The following is a 23230-nucleotide window of genomic DNA, read 5'->3' as shown; positions in this document are numbered from 1 at the left end:
TGAATGGCCTAAAGTGCATCAAATAAAAGCAACAAGTGACCTCCTGGCTTACTGAAAATTCTTCTTATATGTGGTGGGTTAAATTCGAAGCAGCGTAGTAGCATTGGCCAATAACTAAAATGTAGCCAGACCGTTTCCAATATGTGACCTGAGATTATAAGCTGCCAAATTATCAGTATTTGTTACCGAACGGTTTCCTTAAAGTAAAAAAAAAGAAGGCATTGTTGAAAAACCATGAATATGCAAAGAAGGAGTTTTAATTTTTTATTCCATGGGTAGGACGATTTTTTGACAAAGTAACTTCAAGAGTTTTAGGCTGCATTTATCTGCGATCCTGAAAACTGTGATTTCTTAGTGACTTTATATCTTCCACATGTAGCCAGTATGACGCAGCCACGTATCTGTTACATCGACTGGGCATTTTCCCAGAATCACAAATGGAGCCTCAGCTGGTGTAGTCCCAGAAACTTTGGAGAATGTTAGGAGTACGATTACTCGAAGAGTGGTACTGAATGCAGTGTTATGTGACAGGAAGGGCGACAACACGTTGCGATTCCGCGATCTGCAGTTATCATGAGACAAACCTACACAATCTGTTCCCTTTACTTTCCAATTTGAAAAACTGCAAAATTACGACCACTAGCACTAGGGCCTTAGGAAATTTCATTTGTTGCATGAATTACGAATTTAACTGTCTGAATATAAATTTAATGTAATAAGATGGCTTTATGTTCACGTTTTTCAAGTTTTCAGACCCCTAAGCAGTTAGAAATTAAGGCATCAAGAAATATAAGCTACATAACATTATTGTTTCGCTTAAGGAATGTCTTGTATACGTTTTTAAAACCGACTTACTTATTGAATTTTATCGTACAGTCTAAGCTGTCACGGCAGGTATTGACTTCACTTGAAACTTCCTGGCAAATAGGCCGTGGTGGATGTATAAAACTTTCTCCTAACGTTTCATCTCCGACTGTGGGAGACGGCTTCAGATGCAAAGCTGCTAACTGGAATTATAACTCGAGAGAGCACCGAATGCGAGAGGCAATGTGTAGGGAAACAGATCATTTCGACTACGAGATTATCTCTGGTAATGCCAACATCCTCGATTGAATGTAATCGATCGTTATTCTTACCGTGCAACGTTGACACCCAATTTTATCTAATTTAACAGTTTCTTCTTTTGTGTTTATAAATCTCAATAGCCTCTCTACACATGATAATGCAATGTTTTCGATATGACGCTCATCTCACTATATTTTCTTCCATGATTTCCCTCTCCACCATGACCGATTTATCCGTATGTCCCAGACGGCAGTTCTTCTTGTGTTCCACCTGAAGGGTGCTAACACTACCTTTCGTGGTACCAGGGGGTACCAGATATCAACCAGTCCATAAGTACAAGGAATTCTATGTACACTGTGTGTAGCCAGAGGATGTTGTATATCTTCTGCCGATCTTAAACATTCTTTTAACGTCCTGGTGGGTCTGAAGATAATTTACACACAATACTTGCTCAACACTTTTCCAGTGCATTCTGTAATTTACTAATGAACGAAATGAAAACTTTCCCCATGGGTGGCCGTTATTCCTCGTTGATCCTGATTCTTTTCATAGGGCAAAGAGCTCGTTCCATCTTCTTCTTAGAATAACCACTATTCTTGTATGTCGATCATAGATGATCAACATTATCTTTTAAATAAGTCGGTTCACAAAACGTGTATGTCCTGTGTACCAAGGTTTTAATCACACCTCTTTTTTATCTGGGGTGGTGGATAGAAACCTTATGAAGGTAACAGTCAGTGTGCTTGGTTTTTCTGTATACCCTGTGACTCAATTACCTGCCCTAGCGATGGACAACTGACACGTCTAAAAAATTCAGTTGGCCATTACTCTCCGTCTCCACAGTAAATTAGATTTTCGGGTTGATACTGCTGAGATGTATCACGAAGGTATCTAACTCACTGTACCGTGTGTCCCTGCTATGAAAGTATCATCGACATAACGATACCACCTTGGTGTTCTTTTACTGGCATTCTGCAACTCCCGTTGTTCAAAGGTCTCCATAAACATTGCATTTCTTCTTTATAATAAGTATGTCATGCTCTCTGTGTAGTGTGGCAAACTTTTGAATGTTTATTGGGTTATTAAACCTTTTTATTGATCACGAAAGTGTATTTCTTTTTTAATGAACGCTTATATAATCGTCTATACACAGCGATGCGAAATATATATAGCTAGTCTATTTTACTGTCAAAGGTTGCAAATTTTTGAACCCTTAATTACTAGTTTCGGACCGCTGCCCGTGGATGGGCTTAATGGCCTGAAATTAGTTATATGTATAGAGAGAAAAAAATGCGGTTTGTGATGGTAAAATAAACCAATTTTTGAACCTAAAGAGACCATCACTACTGTTCTCATTCAGTCGTGTCAAAAGGTGTGACACAGCTCGAACAGCAAAAACTGTCCATTATGTTAAATTAACTGACTTATGCGCTTTTCTAGTCCTTCAGATTTCGGAGAGGAATTTGAAGGGGAATAGAATGAGTGCAATAGAAACAAAATTGTTGAGGCTCGTTGACTTTGCCTTGTAATTTTCGCGTCGGAATCTTAGGTTGACGTTTGCTTAATGATTTTCCTGACGTTTCGCGAGCACGAGTGGCTGGTATTGTCAAAGAAACCGCTACCAGCAACGGAGAGTAGATCTTTCACAATGTCAGCAGTTCATGCTGGCGAAATGTCAGGAAAAACGTCAATCAAGCGTCGGCCGAAAATCTCGAGACGAAAGCCAACAGGTAATACGCCACAGAAACGTTTTATTTTGAGTGAGACTCAGCCTACGACGTTGACAGAAAAATTTATCACAGAAATATATTCGCTACGTAATTCGCTACATCATCGATCACCACGGAATGTTTTCATGCCAGAAGTCCATACGTTCCTTGTTGACATTCTCACTTAATTGAAAATCGTCCGTGATGTGCATGTACTTCAACGCAGACGTCGTGAAGGGCTGCCAGTCAATTGTCTCGCCGTCGGGGGACGGTGTTCTGCAACAATGAAGGAAAGCACCTCTAGACATGCTGTGATTGTATGGTGCCGCATAGAGCTCCTGTCTACCTCAGAATTTACGCCGAAAGTATTGTGTTACAGAATGACAGGTAATTGTTTATTTTCGTGTAATTTATAAGTAAATGGATGTTTTAAAGTATTAACAGTGATTTTTTGTATTCTGCAGATACAACTGTAAAAAGTGTAGTTAAAATATATAAATAATTCCAAAAGTGCAAAAAGCTCATATATCGGTGTCTATATTGTACTTTACCTTTGGAATGGAGAATGAGAATTCTAATTTGTTCGTCATTTGCCATTTGTTTCCAGCTTCATTGTTAACACTAGAAAAGGACGTATCAATAATTTACATATACCCTTATGTCTTTGCTTTTGATTTTTTCCGCTCTCGTGTCTCCCTCTCTCTCTCTCTCTCTCTCTCTCTCTCTCTCTCTCTCTCTCTGTGTGTGAGTGTGTGTGTGTGTGTGTGTGGGTGTACTCCGTAATCAGAGAGATTGTGTAATGCGATCCACTAGTGGAAGCAGAGACCTAGGAGAAACAATGTAAGTATAATAAAGATGTTGTGTGTTCTTCTTTAGCTAAAGGTCCGGAGAAAAAACAATTATTTTACTCTGTTCAAAACCAAACCAGACCGTACGGTATAACTAAGACATAGAGTCTATCTGTTTACTATTTTTAAATGCATTGCATTCCTCTGAAAATTGGTATATACAAATATTTTGGAATACTCCTAATTTATTAGAGCATAACGTTACGTATTACGCTTCTAATCACACTACGGGAATCAACTTTGTGAGAGTTCTGTCATAATGTTTTAATTAAACCGTCAATAGAATTCGTGAAAGATGCGGTAAGAAAGGTATTTCGGTGCAAAATGGCGAGGAATGTAAACTGTTACATTGACAGGAGAAGGAGAATCCTGTCACTCTTCCTAAATGGTCAAGAGTTAGTAACTGTTAGTCGTTCCTCCACTGCTAGACTTTGGAATCAATAGAGCTAGTGTGGTCTAATGATATAAAATATTGTTCTACTTTCGACTGACGTGGCTATATACACTAAAATAGCAGTCATTGGCTTACACATACGAACAGAGCAGCCAAGAGTAGTAAGATAGCCTGTAGTGATTCATGTATTTTGCAGAGTTCATACGTTGCGTCGTATCTGCGAGGAACTATGGACTATGTTTGGCAGTGCTGACGCTCTGACCGACAACGGCAAAAACTTCTGTTAAAGCACCATACAGAAATGAATTTTTTCACAACATGGATCCGGAAGCAACCCTACCCTGTTGTCCCATCGGCAGGAGAATTTGATCCGTGGCTAAATAACACTGAATATTATGCTGACAATTCACTTTAGTAGCTCCTGACTTAAGACAAAAACTAAATCTCAATCAGTCACTTTTATCTTAATCCTCAATGAGCCGTTTCGCGTATTTTCGTCCTCATCCTTCAATGGATACAGTGGTTCACATTTGAAGTTTTGCGTATTGTGTATCCATCTGAGGACGAAAGTGAAAATCCCTGAGAAGGGTCGTGAAGGACAAAAAAAAAAGAAATACACGCGTATTTGCTACATTTTGTCTTATGACAGACAGACCCAGTTCCATCAAACAGTCTTCTACAAACAACTTGAGTTAACTTTTGATTTGCTTTTGACTGGAGCAATATGCGAATTTGGTGGTGTACTTGCAGGTCGCAGAAAGGTAGACGGAAGTAAAAGCAATACAGTTGCGCAAAAAGGACGGTTCCTATTTGAAGGAAACCAAGTTTTGAAAACAGTGGGTGCTGTTGCTGTTATTTGAACGATGAAACTCTTGCATTGGTTCCTGGTAGATTCACAGTGAAGTAGTTGGCTTCATTTAAATATCAAAGCTGACAAACAATGCAACACGCTTTGTCACGGTACAGAACGTTGTCTAGGAGGAATTGTCACACTTTACGATTCAGAACCTGACGGTATTTTTCATCATGTACTGCAATGCAATCTTGTAAATGTGAAAGTAATTTTTCTTTTTTTTCTTAATAACTTTGGCAGCATACTTTTTATACATTCATATTTTCAGGGTATAAATATACACAGTTAAGGTCATACGTTAAAAAATCAGTTTATGTAAATTCAGCTTTTAATTCACTTTATCACAGTACTTGGAAGAACAGACCGTCTGATATTCTACACCATAGTAGAATATAGTAATCTGGAGACTGTATAATGCTCGTCTATACGATTAATGAAATGACATTTCACGTAGCGGCAGAATAGCTCTAACACAGCGACAGCGCTAACATCCAAATACATGAACCTTAAGATCAGACAAAGATTCGTCAGTATAGCCATGTTTGGGGAACAGCTTTGAGTAGATAGAAAGAAATTGTGAAAAGCTGTTAGAAATGTTCCTACACCGAATTTCTCATTAGCCAATGTTTATGGTGTTGATTTAACACTATCAATATTATTGTCTGTATGTGTTCCTTCACAGCTTCCTCATTGTTACTGTAATTAGCATATTTCCGACAAAAGATCCTAACTGATGTTCAAGCATTGCTTTCCGCTCTGCTGTAGTCATAAAAAAAGATACAGCGATTAAAAAAGTAGTGGGTTCAGTTAAATGGCTTAATATCTGAATAGACTGTAATGTGTACAGAAACTTACTGGAGGGTATTAGCTCAGGAACAGAGCAGACGTAGTTATACATACCCATACTTGATGAAGTTGGACCAGAGCCTGACCAGGTTGGACCTCATGCGCCCAAACACGCTGTCTGGATCCGGCGGCTGAGAGTTCCCAGCAAAGAACAGCACATCCGTCTCCGCCGCATGCCACGAACCTATAAGCAATGCAGACGGCACTTTAGTCAAGGATATTCTGGCACAATTACGCTGTCTGACGTTCACGTTCACACATTTAGAGGGGCACGAACAGAAACCATAGATATCGATTGTCAGCTACAGACATTAGTCGCCTTGTACAGGGTCATCAGGAACAATGTAAAAGGCAGAGAAATAACTGTTAAGAAAAAAATTCGATACGTTGCGCTGTTTCCGAGTTAGTTTGCACTGAAGTTAGCCAATCAGGCCGTTGCACGCGGAAATTCAAGCGGCCAGCCAGAAACGGTGTCACCAAACGTGTTCTTCATTTGGTTTCCTAAAACCGAACAAGAGAGCGATACAAAAATTGGGCATGGGAAGGTACTAGGATCGAACCCGAGCCAAAGGCTGAACAGTCTCGGGCGCTAACATCTACGCTATGAGACCAACTGACATTAATTGTAAAAAACGGGCCGCTTGAACTTGCGCGCATAACGGACTTGATTGGCTAACTTCAATGCCAATTAACTCGGAAACGGCGCAAAGCATCAATTTTTTTTCTTAACAATGATTTCTCAGCACAATCTGCCTCGCAACACCCTTACAAACTTTTCAGACTGACAATACACATCTACCAATTTTGGGTGTGGTAGCTATCACCAAAATTTCCGAATCGAAAGATATATTTCGTAGATTTCAATTTTAGTATTGAACTTCATATGCTTCGCAAAGTAAGCTAAAAATAAGGCCTGTATATATCGTCAATTTTCTTTGGGAATTGGCTGGTATACCATTGACGGACAGTGAGAAAAGGGATGCTAATTTTTTTACTCTCATTCACGAATAGCAAGTATAAAAATCAGTGGTTTAGAATTATCCATTTACTAAATACCGCATTTTTTAGCAGTTCTACGTCTTCGCGGATCTGTATCTGTGTCCAGCGGAAGAAAAGGGGTTCAATATACCGACAAAGGAAGTCATGTACACCCCGTTGTGATGGTAGTATCTTAACTTTATGGACGCATTTGAGCTTGATTTCTAAAAGAAAGTGCTGATTACCCTTGACGTCCGAATTTACTGACAAAAGATCTGAGAGGAGAAAGCTTTTCGTTTACGACATCACGAGGGCCATACGTGTGTTCAGTGAGTGAACCCGTAGTGTAAAATTTAGCTAGACCTCATCCACCGTAGAGTACAACTTCAACACGGCCAGACTTTCATGTATGTGAGTTTGCTTAGTTCGCATTTACTGAAAAGTACTGGTCAGATCACAAAGTTGTCATAGTTTCGCGAAAGTTACCTTATATGCTGATTCCGTATTACTAACATGTGGCACTTGGTCTTTGCATTTCTGTTAGTTTTTCCTTTGTAAGAGTGGTCTCTGTGTTTCTTTTGCTTTCCCTTTGTAGTATAGCATCCTCCATGAAAATTAACGACAGATACTCTTTACGGAAGGAACGTTAAAATACAGTGAGTTCCTAGTACGGGGATCTTTGTCAGTCCAGCTCCTAGCCCCTAAGGTGGTGAAATAGGGGTGAAAGGTTTTTGAAAATACGTCGCTATTAATGTAGTTTTAAAACTAGACCTGTGAAAACTCGTATTTGGTTTCTCGGTGAGTAATAAAGAAATATGTGTTTCAGCATTTCTGGAAGTTAAGTGGATGAAAGCTTTTCTTTTTTTTTTTTTTTTAGAAAATCGTTATTGAAGAACTACTAACGTATTTTTAAAGCTACATTTATGAAAACTGGTATTTTCATTCCTTGGTTTCAAATTTTTAAAAAATACGTATTTCAATGTCTACGGAAATTCAACCCTTAGGGGGTGAAATCTTTGATGAAACGTTTCATGAAACTATCTCATTATGAAAGTATTTTTAAAGTTGAATCCACGAAAATGTGAATTTGGCTTCTTGGTTGGAAATAAAAAAACATATGTTTTGCTGTTTTCGGAAACTGAATCCCTATGGTGGTGAAACAGGGAATGACAGTTTTTATGGAAATATTTCACTATTCATTATTTTTGAATGTAAATCTATGAACATTTGTATTTGGCTTCTCAGTTAGAAATAAAAAAGTACTCATCTCACAGTTTTGGGAAATTCAACCTCTAAAGCGATAAAATACTTTACGAAACCCGTCATTGTGAAAACGTTTTTCAAGCTAAATCTTTGAAAATTGGTATTTGCCTTCTTGATTTCACTGTATTTGGAAATTCAGCCCCTAAATGGGTGACTCATCATCGCCCAGCCCAAATCACTCTTAAGTTGTACGCATCGTTTAAGAATTGACTGTTTGAAATTACACTCTTAAGGGGGTTTAAGTACGAGATGAAAGGTTTTTTGAAAATATGTCACATTAAGGCAAGCTAGAACTACGAAAATTAGTATTTGGCTTCCCAGTCGGAAGTAAAAAACAAAAAAAAAACAAAAAACAGGTGTTTCGTAATTTTTTGAAATTCAGCCACCAAGGGGAAAATATTTGGGAATGTTTTTTTTTAAATAAATCATGATTAAAGAACTACTAAAGCAGTTTTAAAGCTGCATCTATGAAAACAGGTATATGACATCTCAGTGTCAAATAAATAATGTGTGTTTCAATTTTTTTGGAAACCGAACCGCCATATGGGAGTGAAATATGGGATGAAAAATTGTATAATTTTCAAAGCTAAATCCATGTACATTTCTGTTTACCTTCTCTGTTAAAGATAAAAATATGTGTTTCATTGTGTTTGGAAATTCGAAACGTAAGAGGGTGAAATAAGGCATAAAACTTTTTAAGAAAATACACTCCTGGAAATGGAAAAAAGAACACATTGACACCGGTGTGTCAGACCCACCATACTTGCTCCGGACACTGCGAGAGGGCTGTACAAGCAATGATCACACGCACGGCACAGTGGACACACCAGGAACCGCGGTGTTGGCCGTCGAATGGCGCTAGCTGCGCAGCATTTGTGCACCGCCGCCGTCAGTGTCAGCCAGTTTGCCGTGGCATACGGAGCTCCATCGCAGTCTTTAACACTGGTAGCATGCCGCGACAGCGTGGACGTGAACCGTATGTGCAGTTGACGGACTTTGAGCGAGGGCGTATAGTGGGCATGCGGGAGGCCGGGTGGACGTACCGCCGAATTGCTCAACACGTGGGGCGTGAGGTCTCCACAGTACATCGATGTTGTCGCCAGTGGTCGGCGGAAGGTGCACGTGCCCGTCGACCTGGGACCGGACCGCAGCGACGCACGGATGCACGCCAAGACCGTAGGATCCTACGCAGTGCCGTAGGGGACCGCACCGCCACTTCCCAGCAAATTAGGGACACTGTTGCTCCTGGGGTATTGGCGAGGACCATTCGCAGCCGTCTCCATGAAGCTAGGCTACGGTCCCGCACACCGTTAGGCCGTCTTCCGCTCACGCCCCAACATCGTGCAGCCCGCCTCCAGTGGTGTCGCGACAGGCGTGAATGGAGGGACGAATGGAGACGTGTCGTCTTCAGCGATGAGAGTCGCTTCTGCCTTGGTGCCAATGATGGTCGTATGCGTGTTTGGCGCCGTGCAGGTGAGCGCCACAATCAGGACTGCATACGACCGAGGCACACAGGGCCAACACCCGGCATCATGGTGTGGGGAGCGATCTCCTACACTGGCCGTACACCACTGGTGATCGTCGAGGGGACACTGAATAGTGCACGGTACATCCAAACCGTCATCGAACCCATCGTTCTACCATTCCTAGACCGGCAAGGGAACTTGCTGTTCCAACAGGACAATGCACGTCCGCATGTATCCCGTGCCACCCAATGTGCTCTAGAAGGTGTAAGTCAACTACCCTGGCCAGCAAGATCTCCGGATCTGTCCCCCATTGAGCATGTTTGGGACTGGATGAAGCGTCGTCTCACGCGGTCTGCACGTCCAGCACGAACGCTGGTCCAACTGAGGCGCCAGGTGGAAATGGCATGGCAAGCCGTTCCACAGGACTACATCCAGCATCTCTACGATCGTCTCCATGGGAGAATAGCAGCCTGCATTGCTGCGAAAGGTGGATATACACTGTACTAGTGCCGACATTGTGCATGCTCTGTTGCCTGTGTCTATGTGCCTGTGGTTCTGTCAGTGTGATCATGTGATGTATCTGACCCCAGGAATGTGTCAATAAAGTTTCCCCTCCCTGGGACAATGAATTTACGGTGTTCTTATTTCAATTTCCAGGAGTGTATTTCGTCATGTTAAAAAATTTTTAGAGCTGAAACTACGAAAACTGGTACTCAACTTCTCAGTTAGATGTAAAGAACTATGTATTACATGCATGAAAGTTTCTTCTATGGAAATATCACCACAAGATAGCAAAGGCATGATTAGTGCCGCGGTGGGTAGCCGTGCGGTAAGACTAGGCGCAAATTGAGACGCGTACAGCCCGTGTGACGCGGCGCAACGCAGCGCGCTTTTTTTGTAACTACACAGGTTCAAATGCAACCGCGCAATTGCGACGCGATTCGACGCGAGTGGGACGCGACACGCGCCTGCGCCAGGTCGCGCGGCGTTGTGGTTGTGGCACAGTTTCTCGCGCATCGCTAGCACAGTGGGAAATTTGAGGCGGGGAGCGGAAAAGTAGCCCGGCCATATGCTCACATCGGAACGGCGCATATGAGCAGTGGTAGTATTGCCCATAAGATAAATATTGCATTACTGTATACTAAATGTTATTGCCTTTGGGTAGTGTTTCGTTTTCCGCCATTTAAACCCTCCAGCTTTCTTCGTTAGTACATTATAATTTCCTGTTATTTATATCTGTATAGTTTTGTTTTGTTTTGTGTTTGCCGGCCGAAGTGGCCGTGCGGTTAAAGGCGCTGCAGTCTGGAACCGCAAGACCGGTACGGTCGCAGGTTCGCATCCTGCCTCGGGCATGGATGTTTGTGATGTCCTTAGGTTAGTTAGGTTTAACTAGTTCTAAGTTCTAGGGGACTAATGACCTCAGGAGTTGAGTCCAATAATGCTCAGAGCCCCTTGAACCATTTTTTTGTTTTGTGTTTCTTCTGTCAAGAAAAATGCACACTTCTGTAACTGGTGAGCCATTGGCCGCTGGAATTGTATCACATGCATCCGCAAAGTTTTCAGATCGCAAGAAGGGACAGAGGGTAGTGAATAAGGAAGCAAGGAATATTATAAAATCATGTGATTAAGAAGCAAGGCAGGAAGTAAAACAAGGTTATCTTCTCACGCCCTAGTACGCTGGCGTATCTGTACGAACTGTTACAAAAATTTGGAAAGGCATAATCTCCACAGGTGTGATCCCTTTGTGCTCCTCGTAAAAAGCGTCCAAGATCTGAAGTATAGAAGTCTCACTGTGATTACTTCGATATGGATGTAATAATGTAATACGACACACTGTACTACATGCACGTGAACATCACATTTCCACTGCAAGCTAGAAACAGTCCAAAAGCAGTCATAAATAACAGTGTTTTAATTGGTTCGCAATTATGAGAAAAAGCATTTCAATTGTTGCATGCACATTAGCAGCATTAATAAAATAATTATACAACAGGCTACACAAATGAAGAAAATGGTCAGTACTATTACGAAAGTAGGAATATCCTAAAAGAGTGTCATGATTAGATATATTTAATTTGAAACTTTCCTGGCAGATTAAAACTGTGTGCTCTACTAGAGCACTTGCCCGCAAAAGGCAAAGGTCCCGTGTTCGAATCTCGGTCCGGCACGCAGTTTTAATCTGCCAGGAAAGTTTCATATCAGTGCACTCTCCACTACAGAGTGAAAATCTCATTCTATACTTAAATTGTTGAAACGTACTGCTGACAAAGGCAGATATACTTTCATGACAATGTTTTTCGTACTCCAGCTCACAAGGCACACATGGCTAGCATTCGAAGAAGCATCACCGTTTATGAGTAACGGCCACATTTCTCTTGGTGACTGGTTTAATTGTACTTCCTTTGTCACAGTGTAATTTGCCAAACTCATCTCACAGGGGTTATTGGGACAGAATTCCGAAACGGACCGCCTCATTAAACAAGTAATTGGCAATCACAGAGCTCAATAGCTTACGAAAAACCTCATAGTGTTGGTTTGTAGTAACATAAAAGAAGAAATTTGATGTTTATTTTCATACTAGGAAGCTCTTGTTTCGCTAGCTGTCGATAACTCTTAAAAAAATTACAGTCACTGGAGTGAAATAAATAAAAAGGGAATTATAAGTACTGATATATCGCCATAGATAAGAAAGTTCCGTGTGTTTAAGGATTGGCAAAACACTCTTCTCCTTGTGTGCTATCATTCGCCAGACTTTCGTTTCGATACCTCGAGCGGCTTCGGAGATATGAGAGATGTTGCGAGTATTTCATTCTCGCGGGCCTGTGATCGGAAGTGAGCGCGCTACATAGGATCCATTTTCTCGAGATCGGAGGCAGATAGAGACCTCCTCCCAAGTCTAAACAAAAATTCAACATGTTAGCTAAATTTCATACGCAGCAACATATGGTGTAATACGCACCAGACGCAAAATCATAGCGACCCCTAATTTTCCGTAGTGTCTTACTATAATGTGTACATCACAATAAGTATGACCATTAGCGAGATGATGGGCACTTCGCCACGAAGCTGAAACATAACGCTACAAGTAAGGCAAAAATCAAATGTTTTCAGTGAATAGTTTCTGTAAAATCGTTTGAGAAAGAAAACAGGTTGCGCGCGCTTCGGTTCTGTCTGTGCCGAGCGTCGCCAGTCGGCGCGTGAGAAGTACGGTGTACGCGTCGCAATATGCGCTGGACCCGCGCGACTTATGTGGAACACGCGCCTCAATTTGCGCCTAGCCTCGGTTCGCGCGTATCCCCCCGTCGGAGGTTTGAGTCCTCCCTCGGGCATGGGTGTGTGTGTTGTCCGTAGTCTTAAGTAGTGTGTAATCCTAGAGACCGATGACCTTAGTAGTTTTGTCCCATAGGAACTTACCACAAATTTCCAAAAAAATTTTGCATGATTAGGAAAAACCTTGGACTCCAGCTACCAGAATGGCTTTTTGGTAAGGAGTACATTCGGAGAAGGCCATACTTCTAAGGCCTTAATTAGCGTGAAAAGTTTAGGTGTTGCAGTTTGTGAACAACATAAAAATACGATTAAAAAAACTGTGCAGACCATACAGTCCACGCAAGCGAAGTGGCAGGCGCTCAGCTGGTCTCTATTTGTAAATAGAAGTGTCCTGACTGGCTGACTCATCATCGCTAAGGACAGAAACTTGAAAATTGAAGAGTCTGTTGATCGTATACCGTTGGAATTGTTTAAGAAGGGATTTTTCGAAGTTATCTTAGGAAGGGCGTGAAATATGGGATGAAAGGCAGTTTGAAAATTGTCGTTATTAAGGTAATTATGAAGCGAGAACTACGAAAATTGCTATTTGGTTTCTCGGTCATAAATAAGGAAACACGTATTTTAGCGTTCTGTGTTAAATAGTTGCCGAAAGTCTTTCTTTTTTCAAAAAACGCATGTCAAAAAAAGTTTTTCATCACTCTGGTTCCCAAAACACCTGAAGATAGACGTTGACTGTCGATATTGTATCACAGACATAGTCCCTTTGATGTTTTGATGTTCAGAGATGTCACTAAACCCGCCCAAAGATGTAAACATCCATGCATGAACGACGCCTATTAGACGGAGGTGGTCCGACAGCCGATCAGTTCCAGTCATTCCACCAGGAAGGAGGTACACGGCTCGAATTATCTGTAGTTCAAACGTGCCTAGACGGTCAACACCGCGGTTCGATCGCGTCGCATTGTTACTTTGTGCCAGGGAAGGGCTCTCAACAAGAGAAGTATCCAGGCGTCTCGGAGTGAACCAAAGCGATGTTGTTCGGACATGGAGAAGATACAGAGACACAGGAATTGTCGATGACAAGCCTCGCTCAGGCCGCCCAAGGGCTACTACGGAAGTGGATGACCGATACCTACGGATTATGGCTCAGAGGAACCCTGACAGCAACGCCAACATACTGAATAATGCTTTTCGTGTAGCCACAGGACGTCGTGTTACGACTCAAACTGTGCGTAATAGGCTGCATGATGAGCAACTTCACTCGCAGCGTCCGTGGCGAGGTCCATCCTTGCAACACGACGCCATGCAGCGCGGTACTGATGGGCCTAACAACATGCCGAATGAACTGCTAAGGATTGGCATCACTTTCTCTTCACCAATGAGTGTCGCATACGCCTTCAACCAGACAATCGACGGAGACGTCTGGAGGCAAACTGGTAAGGCTGAACGCCTTAGACACACTGTCCAGCGAGTGCAGCAAGGTGGAGGTTCCCTGCTGTTTTGGGGTGGCATTATGTGGAGCCGACGTACGCCGCTGGTGGTCATGGGAGGCGCCGTAACGGATGTAAAATACGTGAATTCCGTTCTCCGACCTATAGTGTAACCGTATCGGCAGCATATTAGCGAGGCATTCGTCTTCATAGCCAATAATTCGCGCCCCATCGTGCACATCTTGTGAATGACTTCCTCAGGATAACGACATCGCTCCACTAGAGTGGCCAGCTTGTTATCGAGACATGAACCCTATCGAATATGCCTGGGATAGATGGAAAAGGGCTTTTTATGGACGACATGACCCCCTCAACCACTCTGAGGGATCTGTACCGAATCACCGTTCATGAGTGGGACAGTCTTGACCAACAGTGCCTTGATGAACTTGTGGATAGTATGCCACGACGAATACAGGTATTCATCAATGCAAGAGAACGTGCTACTGGGTATTAGAGGTACCAACGTGTACAGCAATCTGGAGCACCACCTCTGAAGGTCTCACTGTATGGTGGTTCAACATTCAATGTGTGGTTTTCATGCACAATAAGCAATAAAAAGGCGGGGATGATGTTTATGTTGATCTCTATTCTAATTTTCTGTACAGGTTCTGGAACTCTATGAACTGAGGAGATGCAAAACTTGTTTTGATTTGTGTAAATCATAATTAAAATACTACCACAGCGTTTCAAAGCTGCATCTATGACAATTGGTGTTTGACTGGTCGGTTAGAAATTTAAAAAAATACTTGTTTTAGTGTTTTTGGAAACTCAACCTCTAAAGGAGTGAAACAGGGGAGGAAAATGTTTGAGAAAATATTTCGTTATATTAAAACACTTTCAAATCTAAATGTATGAAAACTGGTATTTCACTTCATGGTTAGAAATAAAGAAATGTGTTAGGGTTTGAAAGCTTCTGTGTAAATATAACCAAAAGAACTCAAACGGCAGGATTAACAAAATCGTCCAGCTATCAAGATCGCTTTTCGGTCAAAAGTACATTCGGGGAAAGACCGTGCTTCTATGGCCTTAATTAGCTAGAATAGTGTAGAATGTTGCAATTTGTGAACATAAAAATTCCATTAAAGAAAAAGAAAAAAGATCTGTGTAGCTCCTACACACTTCACGAGTGAAGCAGCGAACACTGAGCTGGTAGTAAATACTGTAAGGCTATAGAGGGATACCCAGGGCACAGAATAAATGTCTATTCGAAAGGTAGTCACTGTTCTTCGATATTCTAAACACATAGCGTCCGAAAATATTTGCGAACCGCCTGTAGTTTACGTAATGCTGAAGCTATAAGGTATTTAAAAAATAAGGTACGTACCGAATGTCGAGTTTAAAAGCTCGGATCCTCTGTAGTCAAACAGATAGTAGTACACTGGACCAGCGTCAGACTGGTTGACGACGAACCTCATGGCTGAATCTGCTGGTTCCGCAAAGTATAGGTCAGTTGACATCTGTAAAACAGTGAAAGAACTACCGTATTCATTTTGCACGGCAAACGTAAGAGTATAGATGATCGTTTCTTTAAAATATGAGAATTAATGATTAATTAAGGGGTATTGGTATTGTCTCGAGACTTCACTGTCTCAACTCCTATGTTATTGCCCTTTATGTGTATAAATACAGTATACTAAAAGCCTGGGATATTGTTGAGAGGTAACTTTCCATAAGTTTTCCATATGAAATCAATAGCGTTATAACCTCTTAGTAAAACATTTGTGCGCCTGGCTTAGTAAGTTCATCCAGTATGCCAATGCTTTATCAGATAATATCAGTAGCGTTCTGTTGTTTGCAGAAAGGCGAGTAACTTACTCAGAAAACTTATGCGTGGCGAAGTGACAGACTGCAATCGCTAATGACAGAATTAATTGCCAATACGACACAACAATAACTATGTAAGGGCTACTATAGTGCTGTACCCATTATTGTTATTGTTACTATAACTGCTATTACTATTAGTGGCTGTGGTCAGACACAAAGCACTATCAGCCTAAATTTTTCCAATTCCTGCCAGTTCAAAAGTAAGAAGTGCAACAATAAAATGATTTATGAACAGTAATTATAAGTGCACACGTTTTAACTTGGTTGACTTTAAATAGTGTTGCAGTGTGCAGGTCAAGCAAGTGCCGCAACGGAGAGGAGTAATGCAGGGGAAGCATGTTTTGTAACAAGTGTCCATCTTCATTATGAATAGTTAGCTTTCTTATCTGCGAAGGAGTTGTGGGCAGCATTTGCGATGCACCACGAATTCCTTCGTCATTCATTCTAACGCTCCCCCCAACACACACACGAACTAAATATCATTCACCTTTCATCACTGTAAAAATACAAGTCTTTCATTCTGCCGATTAGAATGTGTGGGAGGGAAGTGTGGGCAACAGACGGGGGTCTAGTTGGTGTTTGATTGCGCTCAGGGGTAATGGTCTAAGAAAGGTTGCCAAGCACTTGCTTAGAGTGACCAGTATCGATGCAGTGCTCTTTCACAGCCGACTTGTTGGGCTGTAAGAGTGGGGGGTATTTACGCTGTTTCATGAATCGTCTGCCGAATACATTAGCCAGGAAAGATGGAGCGTGAAAATTTGTTTCGGTTTTTACATATGCCTTATCTGATAGTGGTCTTACAAATTGTGAACTCATCTAGAAGAACGGCAGCTATTTCGGCTTGCCACTTGGAGGTTTTTTCTGCCAAAAATACGTTAGTGCCAATAAACGCATTTTGTTCATCGGAAAGTGCAACCAGTTTTTCGCAGTTCAAGAATCCGCCCTCTCTGGTATTCGGCGAATAATCCTGACCTGTCTGCATAGTTTGCTAACGCACACCATGTTCAGAACAACGTAATTATCAAGTCCAGTTTAGTCTTCATGAACATAGTTCCTACTTTGCCCCGAGCACAACACTTTGATTCATGTCCATTAGCGTCCTCTTACAAGTTCCGACTGGAATACTGTAAACCGCAACAATGTTTTTTTGAGGTGTTTATTTTTCATCACAGTAGTTCTGGAATAGTTGCCTAGTCGTTACATTGACGTAAATACACGTCCGAAAGGACACGGAACAAATCTGAATCCAGCCAATACTTCCCACAAGAACCTGCTGTTCTTTAAGGCCAACAACAAAGGATTTCGTTTCAAGTGACATTCAACGTTTGTTTTAAGCGGATAACACCATCATCATCTTAGTAATATTCAAAATAATAAGGAAAAATGCAGAACACAGATTACGATGTTTACGGGCAGAAACTTACTTGACTGAAGTGTAGACGCAAGACAGTAGAATAATCTGGCCAAAGTTCTTTCTATAAAAGTCTGTGATGAAGACGGCCATGAAGGGGAACCGGTAGATTCACTCCCAGGTTCGTGCAAGTGGGAGAAAAGGGTAATACAAAAATCTTTCCGGCAACCTTATCATATCACAAACTTCTTGAAGGGTACAGTGTCTTCCTGGCATCCTTCCATTATAAGAATAATGTTTTATCTTCATGCACGATGGTTAACGACTTTACAGGTACTCGTCGTTCAAGGTTTCTGAAGCTACCAGGAAAGTTTCCACCAAACGCTACAAAAGTAAGCTGTTGTCACCAGATGCCAAGAGTTATTTGTAAGAAAATTCACGTCTTACACTGAACACTTTATCCTCTGCGAATTGTGAAATACATGTCTCGTGATCCATAACATGTGTTACAGCTAAAATTTTGTCGTTGTGCAATATAACTATGGTTACAAATCCTTAAAAGCTACACTGCTGTAAGCAGTGTCTTTTCGCCACGAAGTATGTTACAAAACAGCCACCATAAAACTAGAACTCTCGGATCGCTTTATCAGAAAAATTATGTTTGTCGTGACAGGTAAAATGCGAGGGTTGCCTTTTAAGTTTTACAAGCGGCCTGAAATAGCATTGTTTTAAAATTTATCGTTTGGTATTGTTCAAACAAAAACATTTAAGAAATTGGCCGAGTAGTTTGTTCAGTCAGCGTTGAGAGAAACAATGTTGTGAAAAAAATGAAATTTTAACGTGGAAACTTACACTGGATGACATTTTACGACTTCGGTAAAGACCAAAGTCAACAATAATCACTTCGTTCAACATTTGGGAATAAATCACCTTCATAAAAGAAGGTTTACAATTGGTTTCTACGATTTTATTGTGCTGAACGTTCTCATCAACGTGTACTGAAAAATTTAATAAAATCATTTGATTTTTGCACATTCCCGAGTAGAATTTCATTACGGATCTTGCAAGATCCCCTCATGGTACCAAACGTCCAGAAATGACTCTCCATTTAACTACGAGTCTTTAGAAAGTGGCATAGGCGACACAGAATAGAAAAGATGGTTCCTTTCCACTCGAGACTGCAAAAGATAAGTTAACCCTTTCCTGGATTGCCTTGATGAATCGGCGCTTATGAATTCATCCTACTCGTTCCCGTAGATCTTTCGTTGATATAGTCCCTTAAAGTAGTTCTTATGGCACAGTGGATTCGTTTGGAGATGCAAGCAGGAGACCGGCGTGGCTCTACTATGAGAGTGCAGGTAGCGAATCTACGTGAAATAAATCCCGGGATACCATTACGGTGCATTTACTAATAAACAACGTAAAACAGCTTACAGTTAAACAGTTGAAACAATTCAACATGAAAGTTAATAAAAACCGAGAGCATGATTAAGACATCTACGTACATACAGTCCGGAAGCCACCGTACGGTGAGTGGTGGAGGGTACCCTGTACCACTACTAGTCATTCCCTTTCCTTTTCCTCTCGTGAATAGAGCGAGGGAAAAGGGGGAAAAATCACTGTCTATATGGCTCCGTATGAGTCCCAATTCCTCATACCTTACTTCCTAGCGCGCGATGTATATTGGCGGCAGTAAAAACGTTCGGCAGTCAGCTTCAAATGCCGAGTCTCTAAGTTTTCTCAATAGTGTTTCTCGAAAGAACGTCGCCTTCCCTCCAGGGATTGCCATTTGAGTTCCCGAAGCATCTCCGTAACACTTGTGTGTTGCCCGAACCTACCGGTAACAAATTTAGCCACCGGCCTCTGAACTGCTTCGATGTCTTCTTTCTATCCGACCTGGTACGGATCCCAAACACTCGAGCAGTACTCGAGAATAGGTCGCACCAGCGTCCTATATGCGATCTCCTTCACAGGTGAACCACTTTTTCCTCTCGTTCTCCCAATAAACTGAAGTCGACCATTCGCCTTCCCTGCTACAGCTCTCACATAGTCGTTCCATTTCATACTGCTCAGCAATGCTACACCCAAAAATTTAAACGGCTTGACGGTGTCGAGCAGGACTTTAAAAATGCTGTATCCGAACATTACAGGTCTGTTCTTCCTATTCATCCGTATTAACTGACATTTTTCTACATTTAGAGCTATCTGCCATTCATCACACTAACTGGAAATTTCGTCTGTCTTGTATCTTCCTACAGTCACTCAACTTCGATACCTCACCATACACCATAGCATCATCAGCAAACAACCGCAGATTGCTGCCCACTCTGCCCACCAAATCATATATGTACGAGGGTGAGTCAAATGAAAACATTAAATATTTTTTAAAATATTATTTATTGTGCAGAAGTGATACAAAGCTGTATCTCTTTTCAACATAATCTCCCCCATGCTCAATGCAAGTCTCCAGCGCTTACAAAGTGCATAAATTCCTTTAGAAAAAAAAATCCTTTTGGTAGTCCGCGCAACCACTCATGCACCGCGTGACGTACCTCTTCATCAGAACGGAACTTCTTTCCTCCCATTGCGTCTTTGAGTGGTCCAAACATATGGAAATCACTTGGGGCAAGGTCTGGTGAGTATGGTGCATGAGGAAGACACTCAAAATGCAGGTCTGTGGTTGTTGCAACTGTTGTACGTGCAGTGTGGGGCCTTGCATTGTCATGTTGCAAAAGGACACCTGCTGACAGCAATCCACGTCACTTTGATTTGATTGCAGGCCGCAGATGATTTTTTAGGAGATCTGTGTATGATACACTGGTGACAGTGGTCCCTCTAGGCATGTAATCAAAATGACGCCTTTTCCGTCCCAAAAGAGAGTCAGCATAACTTTCCCTGCTGATGATTCTGTTCGGAACTTCTTTGGTTTTGGTGATGAGGAACGGCGCCATTCCTTGCTCGCTCCCTTCGTTTCTGGTTGGTGGAAGTGAACACAGGTTTCGTCCCCAGTAACGATTCTTGCAAGGAAGCAATCATCGTCTTGTTCAAAGCGCCGAAGAAGTTCTTCACAAGCAGGAACGCGTCGTTCTCTTATTTCAGGAGTCAGCTGCCGTGGCACCCATCTTGCAGACACTTTGTGAAACTGGAGCACTTCATGCACAATGTGGTGTGCTGACCCATGACTGATCTGTAAACATGCTTCAATGTCATTCAGTGTCACTCAGCGGTTTTCCGTCACTATGACTTCAACTGCTGCAATGTTCTGTGGAGTCACAACTCGTTGTGCCTGACCTGGACGAGGAGCATCTTCCACTGAAGTCACACCATTTGCGAACTTCCTACTCCATTCGTAGACTTGCTGCTGTGACAAACATGCATCACCGTACTGAACCTTCATTCGTCGATGAATTTCGATAGGTTTCACACCTTCACTACGCAAAAACCGAATAACAGAACGCTGTTCTTCCCTGGTTCAAGTCGCAAGTAGAGCGGCCATCTTTATACTGAAACTGCCACGGTATGTGTGCATCTGCAGTATGCTGCCACCTACAAGCCACTCTACATGCTGTTTGTAGCACGCTTATCAGCTTACAGGATAACGGCGTGAAATTTCGATTTGTTATTACAAATTTAAGGTTTTCATTTGACTCACAGAGAACCGCAGCGGTTCTATTACTCTCCCCTGGGGCACTCCTCACGATATCCTTGTCTCTGATGAACACTCGCCGTCAAGGACAACTTACTGAGTTCTATTATTTAACAAGTCTTCGAAACACTTACGTATCTGTGAAGTTATTCCATATGCTCGTACCTTCGTTAACAGCCAGCGGGGCACCGTGTTAAACGCCTTCGATAAATCTAGAAATATGGCATCTGTCTGTTGCCCTTCATCCATAGTTCGTAATAGAGCCTTCGATTTAATATCGATATATCGATATTTGCTATAAAGTATGGATATACATTTGCGACTTTATTTTCTCCGATACATCGATATAAAAATGGCAATATCGAATGTCTATATTTTTATTTTGGGTTCTATTTTTTTCGCAGTTTTTGGTAAATATTTTATGTTGTTTTTTTGAAACTGTAATAGAACATAATGTCACTTTCCCTGTGTAAAGGAGTATTACTACTTGTGGGCTTTCATCACGACCAGTCTTTCCCTCTGTGTCAAGCAAGTATACTACTGGGTGTGAATGGAATAACAAGATTTCTGATGTAAAGAAATAGCACACCAGTTGCGTTTTCAGAAACAGTTGCTGAAAATAATGAGTCAAAACTAGATGACAATATTTGTCTTTACGGTGGATGGAGACGTGTGAGCGGAAATGCTGATCTAATCGGCGCTCGGCGCTACCAACGGAAACTGCAACGTTTAGCTTCGCCCGCAGAAATGAAAAAACAGAGAAGTCGACATGAATTGCAGTTACCATTATTAGCAAAGAGGTTATCGCCAAGCCTGAACGTGCATCGTTACCCTTACAGTTATTGTTGTGAGGGGGATAGGCAGGCTGCTAGCTTGTTGATGTGTAGAATATCTTAAAACTTAGATATATAGCACTAAAATCTGCAGTATATTTACAATGTGCTGGCGATATTTATATAGGGCAGTACGCTGATACTTTTCCGTCTATATATCGATAATTTATTCGACCTATCAAGGCCCTATATTGATGTTTTTAAGTGTCGATATATAGGACAAGTGATATTTTTTAAAATATCAATAGTCCTAGTTCGCAGTATATTATATCAAGACGAGCAGTATAAAGAATAGACTAGATTGGCGCGCAGCGGTAACCTCGTACATACTTCGTACAACTTCGTAGCTGTTCGTAAGCAATCGGAAGGTGAACAATTTTCAATTGTTATCAGATTTAAAAAATTTATTGTGTAATGGTATTGTTGTGTTGAATCTTTAATTCCAGATACTTTCCTCCTAGCATCTATTATGCGAAACGTGGGCACTAATAATTAAAATTTATGAAAGAAAAAGTTTGGATTTCACGCCTGTTTTGTTGGGTATCCTACGTACAGGTCACCAGGCAAGATACTTTCTAATGGCTCGCTTACATCTCTTCGCTCCATTGACTAACTATCACGCAACGTGCCGCATTCATTACCGACGCCAACATGGGAAACAGTTTCTCACTCTTTGCTGTTGTATTCTGTGATGCTGCTTAAGAGAGCGGATTACTTCCAATCGCTGCAGCGTCCCAATAACACGAAAAATTTAGCAAAAAAATGCTGCCAAAACAAGAGGAGTCTCACAGTCTGCAGAAGAAATATTTTGCATATCTTGACTCTCATTAAACATGGGTCCACAGCTGCGACAAACTGCTTAAACGATTGCATCCCGCTTATAATTGTCAGTTTCACTTTATCAGTCGTACTGTTGTGCAAATGGAGCGACCGTCCGTTTCCAAGTACGCTTACAAAAAGGACTGATAAGATATCAGCTATAAAAAATCGTTTGAAAAACTACGCGCAGTGACAAATCAGATCACTAGATATACTAAGATTTATAAACTCTACTAAAGTTTATAAACTCCTCCACTCTGTCCACAGAGGGTCCCATCGCGACCGACCGACCGACAGCTGTGTCGCGCTCATCCACCTCCATCGCCGGGGTGCGTTACGGACGGGCGTGGGATCAGTGCAGTTTGTTCATATGAGCATCGGAGACTTCGACACGATCTGCTTCGATAAAACGACGTAATCAACAGTTCCTTGCAGCATTACGGTGGAATATGAACAGCGTGTTCCTATTTTCACTGGCCTTTAGATCAGGTGGAGACCAAGCGTGTACCCGGTAAACGCGTTCCTTTTGGTATCCCCATAGCGAAAAATCACATAGATTTCAGATCAGGTGATCT

General features: G+C 41.7%; 1 protein-coding gene across 1 annotated transcript in view; it reads right to left on the bottom strand.

The window, feature by feature from the left end:
• Positions 1 to 2796: 2796 nt before the first annotated feature.
• The window catches only part of LOC126412972 (acetylcholinesterase-like), a 63391-nt gene continuing 42957 nt past the window's right edge, over positions 2797 to 23230 (bottom strand). The window contains exons 7-9 of the mRNA XM_050082863.1: positions 15507 to 15639; positions 5770 to 5899; positions 2797 to 3050 (exon numbers count right to left, since the gene is read on the bottom strand). Of these exons, the coding sequence (XP_049938820.1) occupies positions 2903 to 3050; positions 5770 to 5899; positions 15507 to 15639 (411 nt within the window). The 3' untranslated portion in view covers positions 2797 to 2902. The remainder of the gene's footprint in view (positions 3051 to 5769; positions 5900 to 15506; positions 15640 to 23230) is intronic.

The sequence above is a fragment of the Schistocerca serialis genome, chromosome 7 (assembly GCF_023864345.2).
Source record: "Schistocerca serialis cubense isolate TAMUIC-IGC-003099 chromosome 7, iqSchSeri2.2, whole genome shotgun sequence".
Classification (NCBI taxonomy): Eukaryota; Metazoa; Arthropoda; class Insecta; order Orthoptera; family Acrididae; genus Schistocerca; species Schistocerca serialis.
The sequence above is the reverse complement of the archived record's forward strand: the minus strand, read 5'-3'. Positions and strand labels throughout refer to the sequence as shown.